The sequence below is a fragment of the Rhodnius prolixus genome, unplaced genomic scaffold (assembly GCF_049639745.1).
Source record: "Rhodnius prolixus isolate KJV_2025 unplaced genomic scaffold, Rpr scaffold_6, whole genome shotgun sequence".
NCBI lineage: Eukaryota > Metazoa > Arthropoda > Insecta > Hemiptera > Reduviidae > Rhodnius > Rhodnius prolixus.
This window is the reverse complement of record NW_027411634.1, coordinates 7,988,620-8,008,294: the sequence shown is the minus strand read 5'-3', so window position 1 is coordinate 8,008,294 and position 19,675 is coordinate 7,988,620. Positions and strand designations below refer to the sequence as shown.

General features: G+C 32.6%; 1 protein-coding gene and 1 long non-coding RNA gene across 10 annotated transcripts in view; one reads left to right on the top strand and one right to left on the bottom strand.

The window, feature by feature from the left end:
• Positions 1-19,675, top strand: part of LOC141461421 (endoplasmic reticulum aminopeptidase 1-like) — a 60,240-nt gene that overhangs the window by 35,511 nt on the left and 5,054 nt on the right. For 2 of the 7 annotated variants that reach the window (XM_074142501.1, XM_074142504.1), the window contains 16 exons: positions 8,675-8,827; positions 10,934-11,125; positions 12,101-12,183; positions 12,446-12,648; positions 12,742-12,922; positions 13,076-13,301; positions 13,644-13,798; positions 14,876-15,124; positions 15,211-15,369; positions 15,476-15,710; positions 15,808-15,991; positions 16,109-16,330; positions 16,419-16,561; positions 16,684-16,813; positions 17,829-18,051; positions 18,145-18,286. In XM_074142501.1, coding sequence (XP_073998602.1) covers positions 8,675-8,827; positions 10,934-11,125; positions 12,101-12,183; positions 12,446-12,648; positions 12,742-12,922; positions 13,076-13,301; positions 13,644-13,798; positions 14,876-15,124; positions 15,211-15,369; positions 15,476-15,710; positions 15,808-15,991; positions 16,109-16,330; positions 16,419-16,561; positions 16,684-16,813; positions 17,829-18,051; positions 18,145-18,286 — 2,880 coding nt within the window. Of the gene's footprint in view, positions 1-2,410; positions 2,546-4,336; positions 4,370-4,677; positions 4,793-8,674; positions 8,828-10,933; positions 11,126-12,100; positions 12,184-12,445; positions 12,649-12,741; positions 12,923-13,075; positions 13,302-13,643; positions 13,799-14,875; positions 15,125-15,210; positions 15,370-15,475; positions 15,711-15,807; positions 15,992-16,108; positions 16,331-16,418; positions 16,562-16,683; positions 16,814-17,828; positions 18,052-18,144; positions 18,287-19,675 lie in introns of those variants that run through there. The other 5 variants (XM_074142500.1, XM_074142499.1, XM_074142496.1 and 2 more) reach the window with 5 other exon arrangements.
• Positions 8-19,264, bottom strand: LOC141461441 (uncharacterized). Of its 3 annotated transcripts, XR_012462862.1 has the most exons (7): positions 19,052-19,264; positions 18,109-18,204; positions 12,413-12,520; positions 6,139-6,269; positions 3,712-5,921; positions 2,372-2,568; positions 8-397 (listed from the first exon to the last, which is right to left on the bottom strand). It is a non-coding gene; the product is annotated as an uncharacterized lncRNA (long non-coding RNA). The 3 variants fall into 3 exon arrangements; XR_012462861.1 differs by lacking the exon at positions 8-397 and having other exon boundaries at positions 2,114-2,568; XR_012462863.1 differs by lacking the exons at positions 8-397; positions 3,712-5,921 and having other exon boundaries at positions 2,114-2,568.

Below are 19,675 nucleotides of genomic sequence, written 5' to 3'. Positions count from 1 at the left end.
TACACGATGGTACTCGTAGAGCCAACATTTATTATTGTATTCAATGCACATGTATTGAATAAGAATAAGAATTTGGAAGTATACTAAGCCCGCATAACACAAAAGTATTTAGTATAGCTAAAATTTCTTAAAAGCATTTACCTATTCGTTACTTTTCTGTCTGTGAGGCGAAAACCTTAACAAAAAATAAATATAGCTTCCATGAAATGTTCCAGTTCGATTTTCTCTTAACGTGTTCAATTTCCAAGTGTACGAGTAATTTCTGTGCCATACTTATACTACTTACAGTCGGTTTGTTGTGGTATTTATGAAAGTTGACTTGTAAAAGGTAGATCTCCAACGTGGGTATTTTTGTAGAAATAGGTAACAAGGAAGTTTGTACTTTGTCTTTTTCGACCTGAAAAAAAATAAGGACTACCTTACTTAGATACTCATACATATTATATTTTGCACTGACAGTACATAGGTACGCTATTTTTATTTAATTCTAAGGTTTTTTTTTACTATGAAAAGATAGTCGAGTCTTTGTCTTTATTATAGCAATGCTATCCCTAAGTTCCCCTCAACCTAATGCTTCGATGTACGTAATCTATGGTAAATAGATCCAGTAGATTACGTCATATTGAACAATTAAATCCATTAAAACATACACAAAAAAAGGCAATTCCCAAAAAATTTTCTTTGCGGGAGGAGGATGTACCGCAATTTTTTTGCCCGGAAACCACTCTAGCTGATTTCTTTAGTAAATTATGTTTATATTCTAAAGAGCCATTAATTTTTTAACTATACTTCATTCATTTACAATTACTGAGAAATAATATTTGAAGGTCGAAGAATTAGCTTACAGCCGGAAGTAGGAGTGAATTTCTAGTACCATTCGCTACCTCCAATCAGATAAAAAGACCCATGATCTTTTTTTGAAATTCTTTAACGAAAAGTAATTTTAAAGAGGGGCCTAAAAAGAGACGCCATTCTCTTCTCGCCTTACTCGTACAATTGTAACCAACAATCTGACTGAAAAAAATTGAAGTTTGAAAAAAAAGTTCGAGAAAAACGGGTGAGTATTCACACAATATTTTTTTAAAAAATAAAATCGCTATCTAACAACAGTTCAGTTAAAAATAAGTATTGAATTAATACATAAATAAATAAAGATAATTGAAAAATTAAGATAAATTAGTGAATAGGGGCTGAAATTAAAAAATATAGCTTCTACAAGGAGTAGTGAGGGCTCTTCAGGAAAGTAGGTCAAGTGCAATTTTTGTATTACTTTCTTCCAGCATCCTTGACGGAAGAGGTCAAAAAATTTGAGAGAAAGTAGTGCTAAATTCAAACATCTCTAGGAAGAGAGCATGAATGAATACAATTTAACTAAATAAGAAGTATTTGATAAAGTTGTAGATTCATCTGTTTTACTTAAAAAAAAAAAAAATAGAAAAAGAAAAGAAGCTTTATGAATGCTGATGATTCGTTTGAATGACACTAAGGCTATATAACCAGTTATCTGTAGAGAAGGTTCATCTTTTAAAAGAGGACATCCAGTCGGGAGCAAGTGAGATGGTTATAACTAGAGTGAAGTTACATGAAGCGCATGCCCAAGCTAATCGATTGGAGGCCGCACACGCGGCCTGTTCCGTTCTGACCGGCTCGAACGTGCAATACGAAATACAACATTAGAAGTGTGGAAAGAGAAGTGGTGAGTTTTCTAGGGTCTCTAGGGATGAAATGAGGAAGGAAGGCTGGTGGGTGAATTTTTGAGGGGGCAGTAAGTAGAAGGGGAGTTTGTGTTGTATCCCTGCTGCTGCTGCCGCTACTGTGCCACCCCCAAACCTAACAGTGGCAAGGAGAGTGTGAAACCAAACTGGGGAACGTTTTTAGGAAGAAGTGGACGGTAGAGAGGTAACACCGGGATCTCTGCGCGTACATGTATACAGTTGATCGCGCAACTGGCTGTCGGAATGGTTGGCGGTTTGAGATCTGTTTAGAGAAAGAGGTTGTAGTGTAGTGTTGTCACTCGCTAGATTACTGTGCGTGGGAGTGCAAGTGAATAAAGTACTTGAACGGTGTTAGAGTAATAAGTTACAAGAAACTGGGTGAAGATCAAGGAGTAGTGAAAAAAGTTTTAAAGAAACAGAAATTGCGGAAGAAAGCAGAAAGAATCATTTAAGATTTACTAAGGTGCTAACATATTGTACGACTTTACAATGTAATACGTAAAATCTAAATTCTTTCAAATCACATAATTAATTAAATTAACCTACAACATAAATAAACATTAATAATCATATATATTTTATTAAATATTGAAAGAATAACGCATAAATTAGAAACAAAACAAAATAATAGCTTTTAGTAAGTGATAGACACACACCTAGTGTTGTGAAAAAATATCTAGCCAGTGTGGCTCATGAGCGGGAAAGATTATATAAGATATCCATAGTATCCGGCCCAAAAGAAGTGGAGGCGGTCTACTGGAGCCGCGGGTCTCCGTCCCATAGGAGAGGCATGAGCGAGGCTGATGTGGATGATGTGGCCTTCCTGACAGGTATCTTTTCACCACATTCTTATCTGTAAAATTTATAAACTTCAGTAACTTCTATTAATTATATGTATTTATATATAAATAAAAAAGAAACATGTTAGAACTTGTATTCAGTAATTGTTACTTGAGCACAATTTCAATAAAAATCATCAAAATAAACAAAAAGCAAGATTAGACCTAGTTTAATAATAGAACAGCCGATATAGCATTATAAGTCGCATGTTTCTTCAAAAATAAACGAGAAAATATGCACAAAATTAAATGGTAGTTTCTTTAAAATGAATCTCAACTGTATGTAGCTTCGTTTTAATTCATTTGCCGAACGAAACTTGATGGGCACTGCCTTGTTTATTCTCTTCCCATACAGTGTCCTCTGACGGTTTTTAATCATCAACCCTGCTCGGCCTAAACTGCAGTATCACTTCGAGTCTTATATTTTTAGCTTTACTTACCTCCACGCTATTATTCCGTCAGCCAAGCGATCTTTCCTAACCTATACCGACACTATTTCTATTATTACGCGATACAGAGTTGTAGATTATATTAATATTGTTGGAACAGTCTTCAAAATATCTGGCCTTTTCTTCATAGGTCTTCTGCGCGAGAATTGCTTCTTTCACTCATTCCTTACCTATTACTAACTTCAATTATTAAGTAATTATCTGACACATATATATTTCCAATATATATTCATATTATATATAATTTCCAACCTTGAATTGTTAAATAAAAGTTTTTTATTCATAAAAACTGCTGCAAACTAAAGAAATAATCATAAAACGTAGAGCCATAATTGTTGGTTTTAAAATAGAAATAAATAATAAAAAGATTGCATCAATTCGAATGTCAAGAATAAAATTTAATTTTTTTGAGCGAATATTAAAAAACAAAAATGAGAAAGACGAGACATTTTTTCCTTTGCGTGAGTTTACTTCATAATTTAACTTCCTTTCAAAAACTCCCAACTACTTTATTACATTAAGGTGCCATCTTTTTTTCTTTTTTTTAAAGAGGCTCTCATTCTTCTCATGTCGTGACATTAAATGTGAGAAGTTTTCTCTATCATATCATTCTACCCCTATTTAAACAATTAGGCCTTCTCACTTTACCTCAATGAAACAATAAAAATCCACCTAATCTTAAAAAGTAGATGTGTTAATAATGCATACCTTATCACTAATAAACTTCCGAATATTATGTAGATTTAATTTATTCTCAACTTTCAGATCACTTCTATTATGTTACATTATTTTTCACCATTTTATAAAAGAAGGATGTTTCCGTTTAAAGTCAAACTTTCTTATAAAAAAAAAACTCCCATCATAAGCAAACCCTCCAAATGAATTTAAAGAAAAAGGAACCTTTATCAGTTATGCACAGTGTCAGCTGATTTATCACGTTTTTCCCTCTCAACCTTATCATTTTTGGGTTACAAAGAATAACATACAAATAACCTACATGAAAGTGTCTTTATTTAACTCATATTTGATTTTCTAGTTTGATAGTTCATATTTATAAACTCCCAGTATCAGTTATTTGCTTTTGTTCTATACATTGTTATTTTTATACTCTGATCTACACTCATTTTTTGATATTAAAAAAAAAAGTAAAAATAAAATTATTTCACTATCACAGTTTTTCATTTGTTCATTTACTTTCTTTTTGCTTTTTGTGGGCGTGTGTCCGAAAAAATAAGCAGACAAAGTGTTATTAACTTTCCTTGTATTTTTGCCAAGCAGAAAAAACACATTTTGCTGTTCTATGTAAAATTTTTGTTTCATGTATCCGTACAAGCAGACTCATTATGGCCGGTGCCAATGCTATGTGGTAAGTTTGTTATAAAAAAAACAAAAAAGAAAAACAAAAACATAATAAAAATTAATGGAGAAGAGAAAAATATGGCCAGAGTTTGAAATAAACTTTCTTTTTTCATTTTTCACTTTTACTGCCAACTAATCTATGAAAAAAGGTGTTGCAATGCATGGTATTTAAGGAATGTGTTTGATTATTAACAAATTTTGGAACATATGTAACTTTGTTTAGTTAGATACTTTATTTAAAAAAAAATACTTAGATAACGTAATAGTAAATATTAGAAGAAATATGTTTCCAAGCCTCTCTTCTTTTAGACTAGAAGGACAATTGATTTGTACAGAGCTCTACTACAAACGAGGTCGACTGCATGAATTAACTATAAACACCCCTATCACTGAATTAACTCCATTTTATTTTACTTCCTTACAACCTCAAGTAAGTTGTATAAGAAAACGTATGTGAATACATATTTCCAGATTTTATCTTTGAAATTATAAAAAAATAAGATCTAGTGTTTACTTTTTGAATTGTTTGTGGTTTTTGTTTTTTTCTTTTCTATTGCGTGTTTTGAAATGTTTTAGTAATTTAGTTAGATTTCTAGTGTTGTTATTTAACTGAAGTGCTTTTATTAGAGTTATATATTTTAACTATTTTGTTTTAAGAGAATGTTTGCCAAATTAGAAACTTCATTCTCAGCCACGTTGATTCACTGGATTCTGGGAGAAGGGAGGCATCAAGCCTTTCATTTATTATTCTTTCTTTTTTTAAATTATTTTATTTTTTTACATCTCATTCCTTTTCCCAGTCTAAAGCGTTAGACGAGCCTCTGATGAAACAATTATCTCTTTTCCTTTCTTATCATCTTCTATCCTCTTCTCTTGTCCTTCTTTTATCATCGTCTCATAGCGTCGAACAGAAGGTGCTTCTCTGAAAGCGTAATCCATCTCCTAGTTCTTCTCCTAGTTTGCTATCAATTATTTCTTACAGCGGCTTTCAGATTATTCGGAATTATTACTTGGACACACAAAAGCCGAGCCTTTGTGATTTTCACTGCTATAAACTTCCTTTTCAAAAATAGGGATAATTAAATCAATAATTAAATACTGGTTCCGTTTTTCTTCTCAACTTTCAACGACATTTTTCCATTCGGCATTTTTAAAATCATGTTTCAAGATCTTCAAAGGCAAACGATTGATGTCCATAAAATGAAGGAACAAATTTCTGCGAAGTTCAGTCACTCACTCACTCACTCACTATCCGGTGCAACAGTCCTTAGAGTAGGATCTGGACCTCCTCAACAAGCTGCCCCCATCCGCTCCGGTCTGCGGCCTTAAGGCGCCATCTTCTCCACATCATCTAGCCATCTAAGTCTAGGGCGCCCTCGAATTCTTCTGCCTCCTAGGTTTTCATTTAATAGTTTTCGGGGCACCCTTCCCGCAGGCATCCTCTCCACGTGTCCCAACCATCTCAATCTCTCTTCTTTATTTGGGAGACTATGTTTGGTTCTCCAAACAATTCCATCAATTCGTGGTTCTTTCTGATTTTCACGAAGTTCAGTCATTGCCTGAAAATGCTTCTTTTTAATTTTTAATAGCCTTTCCACATTCTAAACTTTCTTGTTTGTTAAAATCTTTTAAATTAATAAAATGGAATGAAATAATTAACTATTAGTGAGATTCAATTAAACTGGAGAACAGCTGTGAGGGACAAAAGAAATTTTTATAAATTTTACGTTTAAAAAATTGTTTACTAAACATATAAATAATATATTACCAAAATACCTGTAATCATATCATCCTTGTCAAGTGCACATTTCCAGAAGAACTTGCCAAAAATATCTAAAGATAATATTGGAAAACGATATATATTCGTATTTCTTGAATGGTCTATGGCCCTGTAGAGTTTGAACAACCTGGAAACAAGAAAACAAAGCAAAAAAATAATAAAACGTTTAATCAAATCAAAATGCGCCAAGAAAGTTTATTAAGCAAATGTTATTTCTTGAGGCGCTTCATGATATCTAATAGTAGATTTGGTACAATAACTTAAATTCATTAGCATCTGATAAACTAATTATTTAATTGTTTGATTATTCTAGAGAAATGAGGATGCATTCTTTTTAGCAGAAACCATGAAATCACAAAGGATACCGAAAAAAGTAAAAAAAATAAAACTACACACAATCTAATTTTCAACACGGTTCTTTCCATCGGGGTAGAAAGCTCCCAATTATAATTCTATTAATAATGGTGATTATTTAAGTTTATTTACCCAAATTAATGCAATATTAAGACACTTGAGAAGCCTTAAAAAAAATAAAATGAGCATCTGTGACTTTCAAGAGACCTCACTAATTTTAATTTTAAAGAGTCGTTATTCAGAAAGTTTTGAGATAGAACTGTGAGATTATCGCTCTCTGGTAAAATTTGGCGACTAATGCTGAAGGAATTCAACATAAAACTGCCGAACCCTAAAATAAAAACCTCGGCCTAACATATTATGATAATACAATACTATAATATTTACTATAAACACGAGAGAGAAATTGGCATCATCCAGTCTAAATTTTATTTAATCAAATTTCAAGAATTTAGAAAGTTTAATCAGAATATTGCTGTTTAGAGAGCGGGTGTATATACATAACAAATTACCAACTCACAACTTGAAATTTGAATATTCATCAAATGAGAACAGTGGAACTAAACTTGATTTGAAACAATACAAAACATTATTTTCAAGGGTAGCCACATTACATTCAAGGGTAGGCAATTGGCTAGCCTACATACATATTCTGCAGCCACAGAACATATTACTACAGAAATTATAGAGATGGAAGCAATCCTAAAAGAGGAAGGTCTCGATACAGTTTCTGATACACCAAAAGATCAATGAGGGGTCAAGGCAAATGAAAAGATAGACATGCTTGCCAAGAGACAACTATGTCTCAACAAATTCTTCACCATTTACGTTCTCGAATCTCTAGTAGCACTATTACTAAATATTTTACTTAAAGGCTAAGTTTAACTGATAAGAAAAACCTTTATATATATAGAGATTAGATATATATAAATTGAAAGGTATTAATTGCCTGAATCAGCAGTAGTAAATGTCAGCAAACAAAGAAATTAAAGAAAACAAGACAAATCATTAAATACCTTCTTTGATGAAGCCAAAATTGAAGTAAGTACATAACAAGTGTGATCTTGTAACAGTTTGGAGTTTAACAGCTACAAGAAAGATAGATAAAGAGCCCTACTAGGTTGGATTGCTTGAATTTGATTCAGCTTGAAAATGAAAATTTCCTTGCTCCCTTAAATTTCTCTCTTCGGCATTAAACTTACCTATCATTGTAAAAATACAATCAGGATTTTATAATTAATTTCTATTTTCACTAAGATAATGTCCTCAGAGGTAAAATTAGTACAATACTGTATGTTAGGCTTACAAAGTACCGGCTATTAGGCGACCCTAATTCAACCACCGCTTCAATACACACTTCATAAACCTTATTTTGACACTTTAAGGCTGTATGAGAACTATAACTGAAAGAAAAAAATCTATATTCCATTCCTAATGATATTATCAATCCTTAAAAAATTATCTACTTGAATAAGAGCAAAAAGTTACTTAAATTAGCTAAATTACGCCTATGATGGCTAGATATTTAATAACTCTAACTGCAATGGTGATCTAAAACGTGTCAGTCTGGCAGGATACTTGAAGATACTTTGCCTTTATCCCCCAATTAAATATTCCAAGTCGCTGCCAATTGATCTAAATTCTATTTTTTTCTCTCCATAAACAAAACTGATAATCAGTTCCAATAACAGGAAATATTGATACTCTTTTAGATTGGCAGGTCTTACAATCCAGAAAATCCAATACTAATGCTCGGTTCTCCTACATCACACACCAACTACAATGCATCCAATAGCTAAATGTACTTCCGAGTCTCCACGGTCGGCGGGTTTCCATCTATCTCTCAATGACTAATTTTTATTATAAGAAGTCAAAATATTCACGACTTTCTAAAGTAAATTAAACACAGACAAAATATGAAGATTAAATATATATACTATTTGATTTGTCTCGACTATTTTACCAAGTGTAAAAGACGATTTGTTTCCATCTTTAAAAAGTAAAATTAATCTTGATATCTGCATTATCTGATTGAGGCTAATGACTGCGGTAAATATTCTCCTAAAATATCATATTCAGTAGGTCAACATCACTTTCCGCAGTCAATAAGTATGATTAATTATATAATATAATGTAAATGGTAGTAGCATTTTTTTAATCAACTATGAATAATTGCAGGAGAAAGCCAAAATGGGATGCACAAAAGGACAGTGTACGAACACAATCGAGTGGCCATGTGCTCCCAGAAAAGAGCGCTTATCGTTGCCACTGTCGTTTTATCAATTCTCTTCACGATATCCCTTATTATAGCATATGCTGGACCCCAATCAGGTAAGTTTATGTTTTTACACTTATTATCTTAACTAGTTAGATTTCTTAATAGACAGAAATACTTAACATAAGATACTTAATAGTTAGCAATGTAACTATTACTTTACATGTACCAATATCACTTTTCTCAAAGTTTTTCATAAAATGGTTCAACTTCAGAAATCAAAACTCCCTGTTATTCCATCCCATTTCTATAAAACTTAAGTAAAAATGAATTCTGTGGAAATCTATTAAAGAAATTCCATTGAATCCTTAATTACTTGCTTTAAACATACACAATAATAACAATTAACATGCGCTTAAAATAAAATAATAACAAATTTATAAACAAATTAAAAATAAGCATCCTTCAAGTAGGTAGAAACGAAAATAAACGAAACTATTTTAAGTAAAACACGATTTAGCTCAACCAATTTCATTAAAGTATGTACATATATATGTGTAAAACTCGACCAATATTCGGCCATGTACGTTCCTTCAAATCAAGTGAACTTATAAAAATATAATATACATAAACAAAATCATTGTCGTTGAAGTTCCTCTTTTGCGATAACTTGTTAAGAAAATAAGCGAAGCTCTGCTATTTTTTTTTTTTTTTTTTTTTTTTTTTTTTTTTTTTTTTTTTTTTTTTTTTTGGCGCATCAACAGCTGAGGTCATTAGCGCCCGGAGCTTTTTCCAGTGCACTGCCGGCCTCCGGACAGTGTTCTCTCGTTACAGACAACACTGTCCATCACCGGACAGTGAGCTGTAAGAAGCTCCTAGGAAGAGAAAATCTAAGGGTCAGCTGCTGGATTCGAACCCGGGACCTCCGCGTGGGAGTCCAGTATGCTAACCTCATAGCTAATCCCTTCCCTGAAGCTCTGCTATTGTTACAATTATTATTTAGCACTGGTGTAGTTAAATATATGTTTTTGATTCTATTTCTTGAAAATTTAAGTTTTTTCAAAAAATCTCAATGACTTAATTTCAATCAATCACAACAAAAGTGAGATACTCTCACGATTTCCTAAGAAATATTAAGCAGAACAGCGACACTAAATTCTTTGTGATTTTAAAATTTATTTTGAAGTTGAAATTACACCAGAGAGAAAATTTACAACAATGTTTCTATGATAAACAAGTTATACTTCAGTTTCTCAATAATTTATTCACGCTTACACTACATTAATTACAGCTTCAGAAAGTTTTAGAGATATGTGCAAAAGTTTCCGAGACACTTTTCGTTTCAATGTTAATACCAAAACAATTTTGATGTTTAGGAAGTGGATGTAATATTACTTTGAACATTATTAAGTCCTTTATGATTAGTGAAAGTGTAACTTTGTGTGGAAATCCTTGAAGAAACAAGATGTGAGATTTGAGCTAGTTTATAAACTGTTAAGTAGGATCATTTCCTCTAACGGTTAGTAGGAGTTCTCTATATTAAAGTTTAGAAACTATTACTCGGAAAATCTTTAATAAATACAAAACTTTTATTGAGTCTTGTTACTCTTTTTCATCACAATTAATTTTAACTATTTAGTTCAAGCATTTTTTGAAAGAAACAATGTTTTATTGCCGGATTAAAAGCATTTAAAAGCCTTGGAAACTTTAATTTATACTTGGCAAAGTGATTTCGCGCACAAATAGCAACAAAACAGTAGCAATGTAAAGCTAACGAATTTTAAGTGTACCAAAAAATTAAAGTTAAGTAACAAACAATTCGCTTATTTTTCAGGCGGAATGGGCCACGAGCAAATTTCTAGGTGTCGAATTCGAAGACGGAATTAATCCTACTATTTTTCCAAAATTTAGTAACTACATGCGGCACCTTAAGTGCATACCACCAAGTTATAAGTAAACGCCTCCCTAATAAGAATAAATTACTTTTAAAACAATTAAGACAGACAGTTTTATTACTAGAGAACTGGAATTTTGAAGTCAAACAAAGTTTGTCGAGGAAATTACAAAAAATAAAACACTCTCCATTATAGTATAAAAATTGAGCTGGATATTGTTGCCTTCAAATAGTACCGAACAAAATTGTTCTGTTAGCAAATCTTTTAAAAATCCAATGTTAAATAAACATCTCAAAATTTCTGAATGTTTTTTTTTATATGTTACAGATTGCCCTTGCGCTGGCGAAAAACCACCATATCTGGACGAACATGGCCGCCCAAATCGTACTAGAAATATCATACCTATAGCTACAAATAACGAGCTCTTCCCTTGGAATAATGTCAGACTGCCACATTTCGCCAAACCGATTAGATATCAAATTACAATGCATCCTAATCTAACTACTTTGGACGTTAAAGGTAATTTCTTTAGGAAACAAGTAGGCACTTCTTGCAGTATAAACTAAGCTATCTCAAACATCTACAAATATTATAATTTCAAAAATCATTGAACCATTTGTTCATGAGGCAAACCTTATGAAAATGGGTCATGAGACTGTAAGACAAACACGAATTGGGCGCGCCGTTCTTATTTTGCTTAATAATTCATAACTGTTAGTGTAGTGATATTTTCTGTGAGCAAAAATTTTAAGCCAATTGAATTTCCTGGTAGTATCTGCTATTCTCGAAAAAATAATGTTTTTTTTTGGAGGCTTGGAATGCAGTCGTAATCAGAATTAGAACTTTTTTTCACCAACTGTGATTCATGAAAATTAAGTCGGAATAAAATTTAGAGGTTTTTATAAGTTTAAGTAATGGTTCTCGGGAAACACTTAAGCTGATTTCTTGAAATGTAGAATGCTACTTTTTATTTTGAAAGGTATAAATTTCTTCGGAACTTTTATCTAATATTGGTTTAAGAAGAAGGATTTTCTTCTACGGCGCCATTGCAGAAAAAGTTGTTTTTATCAACTTTATAAAGATAGTGAGAATTACAAAGTTACGAAACTACGAATTGCAAAGAAATTCGTTTGACCAGACGCCAGAATCTCTAAGGCGCCTTTTTTTTTCATATATCTTTAGTTAAATCATTACCTATCGCTTTTGTTTGAGATACCGATTTAAATTGGTGCTATGGAAAGCTAAGACGCAATAAAAGTTACAATACAGCTACATGCTGTGGCAATCCCACCGCTCGAATTCAAGAAGGCCCACAAAGAACTTGCTTCATACTGTTCCAGACACTGAAGTAGAATTCTAAAATGGACAGTATATTCTAAGCAAATGATTTCTACACTGGTATCGATAGCATAAACTCACTAGTAATCTGTTTTGTAATCTATACATTTTAGTAAATAAAAATTGCGTTAATCGAAAGTTTGATTTTATTAACAGGACAAGTGATAATTGACTTTCAAGTGGATAAAGAAAGTTACTTTATAGTACTGAACAGCCAAAATCTAACCATAACTGAAAAAGTAAGTAGTAAAAATAATCCACGATAATATGGTTAAAGATTATTTCTAGGTTTTTAATTAGTAGTTAATTTCTTAAATAGATTAGCCGATAGATCACCGTATTGTAAGGAGCAAACATGAGATATAGGCTTTATTTATTTTTTAAATGTTGCCATACAATTGTAAATTAAACAATCTGCAAAATACTGCAAACAAATTTCTAGCACTAGTCTAAGAAAAACTACCTTACACTTTTTTATGGCATGATCTCTTCTTTTTACAGGCAGTAACCGACAGAAAACAGCACCGTTTAGCAATATCTCGTCTGTTAGAGTATCCACCCAGGCAGCAACTCTATCTGGAAATGAAAGATAAATTTAAAAGAAAAGTAAATTACACTTTAACCATGAAATTTACAACAAAATTAAGTAAAGAAATGGAAGGATTCTATATCAGCAGTTATATAAATAAAGATGGTGAGAAAAGGTAAATTTTATTATTTTTTGTTTAATGCATCATTATTTTGATATTCTTATGGTATTTATGACAAATTATAATAAATTTTTTGTTGACTTATAGATATTTGGCAACTACTCATTTCGAACCTACATATGCCAGAACTGCCTTTCCTTGTTTTGATGAGCCTCAATTCAAGGCTAGATTCAAAATGTCCATTCTTAGGGACAGATTTCACATATCTCTATTTAATATGCCTATTGTGAATACGGAAGAAGCCGGATTTTACATGGGAACTGGCTTGGTTAGTTTTTTCGACCATAACCGTCTATTTATCTATTGATCTTATAAAATTAGTAGAAGATATTATAGAATTCTTGCGAACTTGCTCGAAGATTAATTTATATTTAGAAAAAAATTAAAGAATTAAAAACATTTACAATTGTTCAAATTTCAGTTGAAGGATGATTTTCAAGAATCAGTGGAGATGAGCACATACTTAGTAGCGTTTGTAGTATGTGATTACCATCATATTCGTAAAACAACTAAAAGAGGAATATCGGTGGCCGTTTATGCGCCACCAGATCTTCTCCCTCAGGCTGAATTTGCTCTAAACACTGCCACATCTATGATGGACCATTACGAGCAATATTTTGCTGTAGAATATCCCTTACCAAAACAAGGTATATTTGTTTTTAATTAAGTATTCAATTACTATAACACTATTTGGTTATTACTGTATTATTTAGGAACTGACTGCCGAGTTCTGTAGGGGACTAAATTGCCACAAAAAAAAAAATAAATAAATAAAATAAAAAAATACCTTTCTTGTGACAATTTTGATTTAGAAATTAATTAATTAAAGCTACAATAATAATTTTTGATCGAAATAATTTATAAATTTAGAGTTTCATATAAAGTGCAAATTTCTTCTGTAAAAGTATGACGACCCAGAAAATGCCAAATAAACCAAACTATTGCGTCTATTGTCGCAAGTTTTCCATAATTTTTTGCTGTTTGTTAAGATCTGATTGCGATTCCTGATTTTGGTGTTGGCGCCATGGAAAACTGGGGCTTAATAACCTACCGAGAGACGTCCATTTTATATCAACCTGAGGAAACGTCTGTGGCCGCTCATCAATGGATTGCTATCGTTGTTGCACATGAATTAGCGCACCAGGTAACATCTTGGGGCTTTCTATTTTTCTTTTTTCTAAAGGAAATTGGTAGCACGTTTTGGTATTTCTTAAACTTTGCTTCTCCATAAAGAGAACTGGATTAGCTTCATCTTCAGGAATCTTTGCATCTCTTCTGGTATCCCAGAGTAACGATAATACCTACATACAGATAGATAAAGTATGCAATTATTTGGGTCTAAGGATCCTACTCAATTAGGGCAGGCTTAAACTCTTATCAAATACACACACACTCACACATATACGGACACCCTACGACAAACCCATACTCATTACACATCCAAAATACATCATACTGGGGAAGCTGTACGGGCTTTAGACAACGTCGTACTCTGTTCCTCCGTAATCATATTTATTAACCCACTTAATTACTCCTGAATTTTATTATTGAAATTTCTAAATACAGACTAACGGAACAACAACGTTAATGGGTAGCAAGTTCTACAATATGCTGATCATTTATACATTATTGTGGGTAGTTTTCGATTCTTAGACAATCCCTTGTTGGTAATAACTAAAGAACTTACGTAGCTTGCATGACCGAAAGTTTGGAGAAGTTTTTGGTATAATTTGGAATCAATCCTTCAATTAACTGCTTAAATTGTAATAACGACGTTTAAATTCCTATAAATAAAAAATAAAATAAGAGCTCTTCTTGAGGGATTAGCTCATTGGTGGTTTTGAATCCCTTTGTTAGCCCTTGGATTATATTTTCCTAGGATCTTCTTACATGTTAACTGAAACGACAGAACACCGGAGGTCCGTGGTACACTGACCAAAAGCTCTGAGCTCAATGACCCCTAATGTTGAAGCGCCTTCAATTACAAAATTAAAAAAGTTGTTTAACTTTTATCCCAGGCCCAAAAAAAGGAAGTTCTATTGTATAGAGTTTGGGTCTTTTGACACAAACCCCCAGATTGGAAAACAAATAACATATGACGGAAAATTTCTTTCCCATAAAAGTTCTTACATACTTGTTGCCTTAGAACAAACTGCTTTAAAAATTGAATTAGTTTACTAGTTAGAGGCAAGCGCTACCCTTTAGCCGGCCTTGTTTTCAGTGGTTCGGGAACTTGGTGACGATGCGGTGGTGGAATGATTTATGGCTGAACGAAGGTTTTGCATCATTTTTGGAATATCTAGCCGTCGATCGTATAATGCCAGGCTGGAATATGATGCAACAATTTGTTTTGGATATGACACAGCCAGGACTTAATCTGGATGCCTTATCCAATAGCCATCCTATTTCTGTGGCTGTACACGATCCTACAGAGATTGAAGCTATATTTGATACTATATCCTACAGTAAGGTTAGTTTTTTGACATTCAAAATATTTCTGTTTTTTTAAATGACATTCTAATTGGATTAAAAAATATATATATTTTTTTAATGTAGGGTGCTTCTTTATTATACATGATAGAAAGATTTCTGGGACAAGATACCCTGAAAGGGGCTTTAAACGACTATCTCAACACACACAAGTTTGGAAATGCTGATACTAAAGATCTTTGGGCTATAATGAGCAAACATGCTAATCATTCTATACACGTGAAGGTGAGTAATTAAGGAAGTCACAGGGCAATGCAAAAATGTAGCCTGAGGAATGTATTCTTCTTATTAATTATTCAAAATTATAAGCAGCATGACACACCTATTTCAGAATGTAATGGACACATGGACCAGACAAATGGGTTTTCCTCTGATAGAAATAAGTAGAGAAGGAAATTTGATTACGGCCACACAAACACGGTTCCTGCTGACTCCAGAACCCCGAAATGAAAACTCTACAGCGCACATGGAACCTAAATCTCCTTATTCTTATCGCTGGTATGTTCCTCTGTCTTATTTCACCGATGTATCGGAAGAAGAAAATGTTTGGATGAACATGTCTGATGGTAAGAAATTATATTTTTCAGCAAAATAGAATATTTGTAAATACAAAATTACTCTATAATAACTGGCAGAAATCTAAGTAGTTTTTTTTTTTTTTAGCGAAATTCGAAATTGATCCTGGAGCAACTTGGCTTAAAGCAAACATCAATCAATCTGGTTTCTATAGAGTCAATTACGATCAAGATAACTGGGAAGCCCTTATATCTACCTTAAAGAGAAATCATACAGTTTTCAGTCCAACAGATAGAGCCAGTCTTCTGGATGATGCTTTCACATTATGCAGGTGTGGGCAAAATGTATAAAACTACGACTTCGCCGAGCAAGCTTTGTGCAAATAATATAAATCACCCTATAGAATCACTCACTTAAATGAGGATATTAATTTATTCATATCTTTCAGAGCTGGCTTGCTGAATATTACTACAGTGCTGGATTTATCACTTTATTTGCGAGAAGAAAGATCGTACGTACCTTGGGCCACTGCTTTGGAGCATTTACGTTCCTGGGCAAGATATTTGTCTGAATCTGCGCCTTATAGATTATTTCTACAATATACTAGCCACTTACTAGGACCAGTGGCCGCCCATTTAGGATGGGAAGATGGAGGAACTCATCTCGAAAAGTGAATTATTTGCTTGCTGCTTGCAACAAAACTATTAGTTAATTTGAAAGATAAGGAAATCTCATTTAATTATTATTATTATTTTTAGATTAATGCGTTCGGACATCTTAGTGTCTGCAGTACTGTGTGGAGTTGAAGACACTGTGAGGGAAGCTAAACAAAAGTTTGAGAATTGGATGAAAAAAGGGACGAGAATTCCACCAAATTTACGAGAAGCCGTCTACTCAGCCGGTAAATAGCATTTTCAACGCAAACATATAAAAAAGTCAAATTTAGTTTAATAAATAGTTTAGTTTATTTAGTTTTAATAAAAAGTCAAATACGCAAAATAATAAGAATTTTTTTTAAATCAGGTATTAAATATGGTGGAGTGAAAGAATGGCAGTTCTGTTGGAACAAATACAATACAAGCCGTGTGCCCAGTGAAAGAAAACTTTTACTTCGGGTTCTTGGAGTGGCGTCAGATCCCTGGATACTACAGCGGTAATTAAAATTAACATTATTTCAAAAACGTTTCAGAAATTAAAAATTATTAAGATTAGTTTAACATTTAGAAACTAAGTATAAACACTTTTAAAAGATATGATTGTGGAGGGACTTTCAACTTGAAAACTATAGATTTTTTAAAAATACAAATTGCAATAGTTAGCTGTGGCCAAAAATAATTTAACGAATTTATTTTAATATTCGACGTTTTAGACATCTCTGGTATCCTTCTTCAGGGACTGGTTTATGATGGTAGGGAAGATAAAGGGTTACTGAAAGTTATGATAGATCAGGTAACTGAATCCATCACAATTGGAGGAAGAAAGAACTATGTAATCAGGAGTTTTTGTGAGAAGGCGAACAATTTAGGTTGATGGCACAGTTGTATACTTTTCTATTAAAGCTGATCTGGTGTAATGGATGATTAGAAAGAAGAGTATTAATCTGCCTGAGTATGAAAATTTGGTATACCAGTTATTCGTGAATATTTGGTTCAGATTGTGTATGATGTGTATCAAGAAAAGCAGTCTGATTATGTTCTTTAACCTTTATGGTGAATTGTAAGTGAGGATGGTAAAAGTTGGATTTCCAGAATTTGAAGGACATGATTTGAACGTGATCAACACTAAGGACAAGATCATATACATAATTAAATATTGAAGAAATGCAGTTATATAGGAAGGGGAGGAATGTTCGTAATAATGTTGGGCAAAACGGCAACCAGGCCAGATCAATAGATTGCAGGAAAAACGATTTTTAAAGAAGAAATATTCGGATTCAGAACAGAATTTAAAAAAAAGAAGTGTCTATGGAAGGTGTGTACTGAGAGGGTTAATTGTGTGATCGCTGCTTACTCTCAGCATGTTCAACATGATCACCCATGAAGCGGCAATCTGGGTGATAACTGCATAGCATCAGCTTTGCGGGATCAAACACTTCTTTCTCAAGCCCCCCCTAAATCATTCGCAAGTTAAAAATAATGCCCTTCTAATATGCATGTACCATGTTCTAGATATCTATTAGCAACGTTAGATCGTGAGAAGATACGTCCACAAGATATCAAAGTTGTAATGGCAACAGTAGCCAGCAATCCTGAAGGTTCTTTATTATCATGGAGGCATTTGAAAGCACATTGGCGAGGATTACAAGCTCTTTTTGGTAATGGTACATTCACTGTTGGAAGTCTTATATCAGCAGTTACTTCACATTTCTCCACTCCTTACGACTATAAGGAGGTAAAGTAATATTTTAGCGGTTATAAATAATTATTTGTTAAAGATAATATTGCTTACCAATCTTTGATGCATGTATATTTTATCCTCATTCAGGTGGATGCCTTTTTCCATAACATAGACGTGGGGGCAGGAACTCGATCACTCGATCAGAGCCTAGAAACAATACAATTGAACATACACTGGGTAAAACGTAACGAACAACCTCTCTACGACTGGCTCACTAGATACCTAAATAGTTAGTTATCATTATATTCCACAAGTAAATATTAAACAGATCATATATGTATTATATAATAAAATACGTTTTTTTAAAAGAAAAATAAATTTAAAAAGAAAATAAAAAGATCTAGATAATTATTATTTTTGTATTGGATTATATAAATATAATATATATTAAAAATTTATAGAATAGGGGACATTGAAAAAAAAGAGAGAGAAAGAAAATATTGGGGTTATTACTCGAGTGTTCACTTAAACATCCGGCTTTTATTTTATTTTAATACTTTTTGCGTAATTTTTATTATTAAAGGAAGGCAGTCTTTAAAACTCTTCCCTAAATAATATGGATTCAGAAATTATATTTTTAACAAAAAAATAAAATATATGTTTCTTATCATTTACCTCACGAAATTTAATTTAAGATACATTTTTTTGTTGTAGAAGTTTTCACCAAATTATTTACTTGAATTTAATTAAATACTAGCAAACCAAACTGACATACATAATGTGTTCTAAAAAATGCGAACAATAATAGTTGTTTGTTTCTCAGTACTATTAATCGCTGGCACATGAGCATAAAAAGCAGTTATTTGTGTCACTGCAATTCCCAAATTTTAACCGACAGTTTCTTAATTAATCAATGAAATAGAATCGCACATTATGTAAAGTTAATTGAGATATCTTCTGGTATTTGTAAATAATTTCTCTTAATAAGTTTTTGCGGCATGATTTTACACTACCTGACATTATTTCTATAATAAAAAAAAGTCAATGGTCTCACCTTCCAATTGGGACTATCGTTAACAAAACAACTCCACTTTCTCAAAGCATTCTGGCCTCCTTTACTTGCTGCATCTTCTAGTTTCCCATAGAGGAGTGTTCCTAAGGAAGACACTCTTCCTCGAATTTTTTTGCGTGATTAAACCATTGCAATGAGCTTTATTTCCCAGTATTATTCGGACAGTTCACCGTTTTTTCTGGGGCATCATCACCATCTTAAACAAACTGTTTCCTTAAAGCTTTACCGTGCTCCAACAATTGTTTTTTACCCTTAATATCAACGCGTAGGTAAGTACCTGTTACAATGTTGTTAAATGCAACCCTTTATATTATTCCGAGACAGTACTTAAACCGGAGTGCCATATTAATTAGGTAAAGTAAAGTTATATCATGTCACCACAAAGATACTCCAATCTCGAAGATGGATGAAAATCGGAGCCCAGTAAAAGTGATGAAATTATGATGGACCTTAGTTATTGCATATTTATCCATCTAATTTCAACTAAATGATTGGTTGAGACTCATGACAGATTTATTTTTCGATTCCCTAAAAGTATGTTTAACTTGAGTTTTTCCTTTTATAGTAGAATTATCTTTCGTAATAAGCCAGTGATCAAGTTTACGT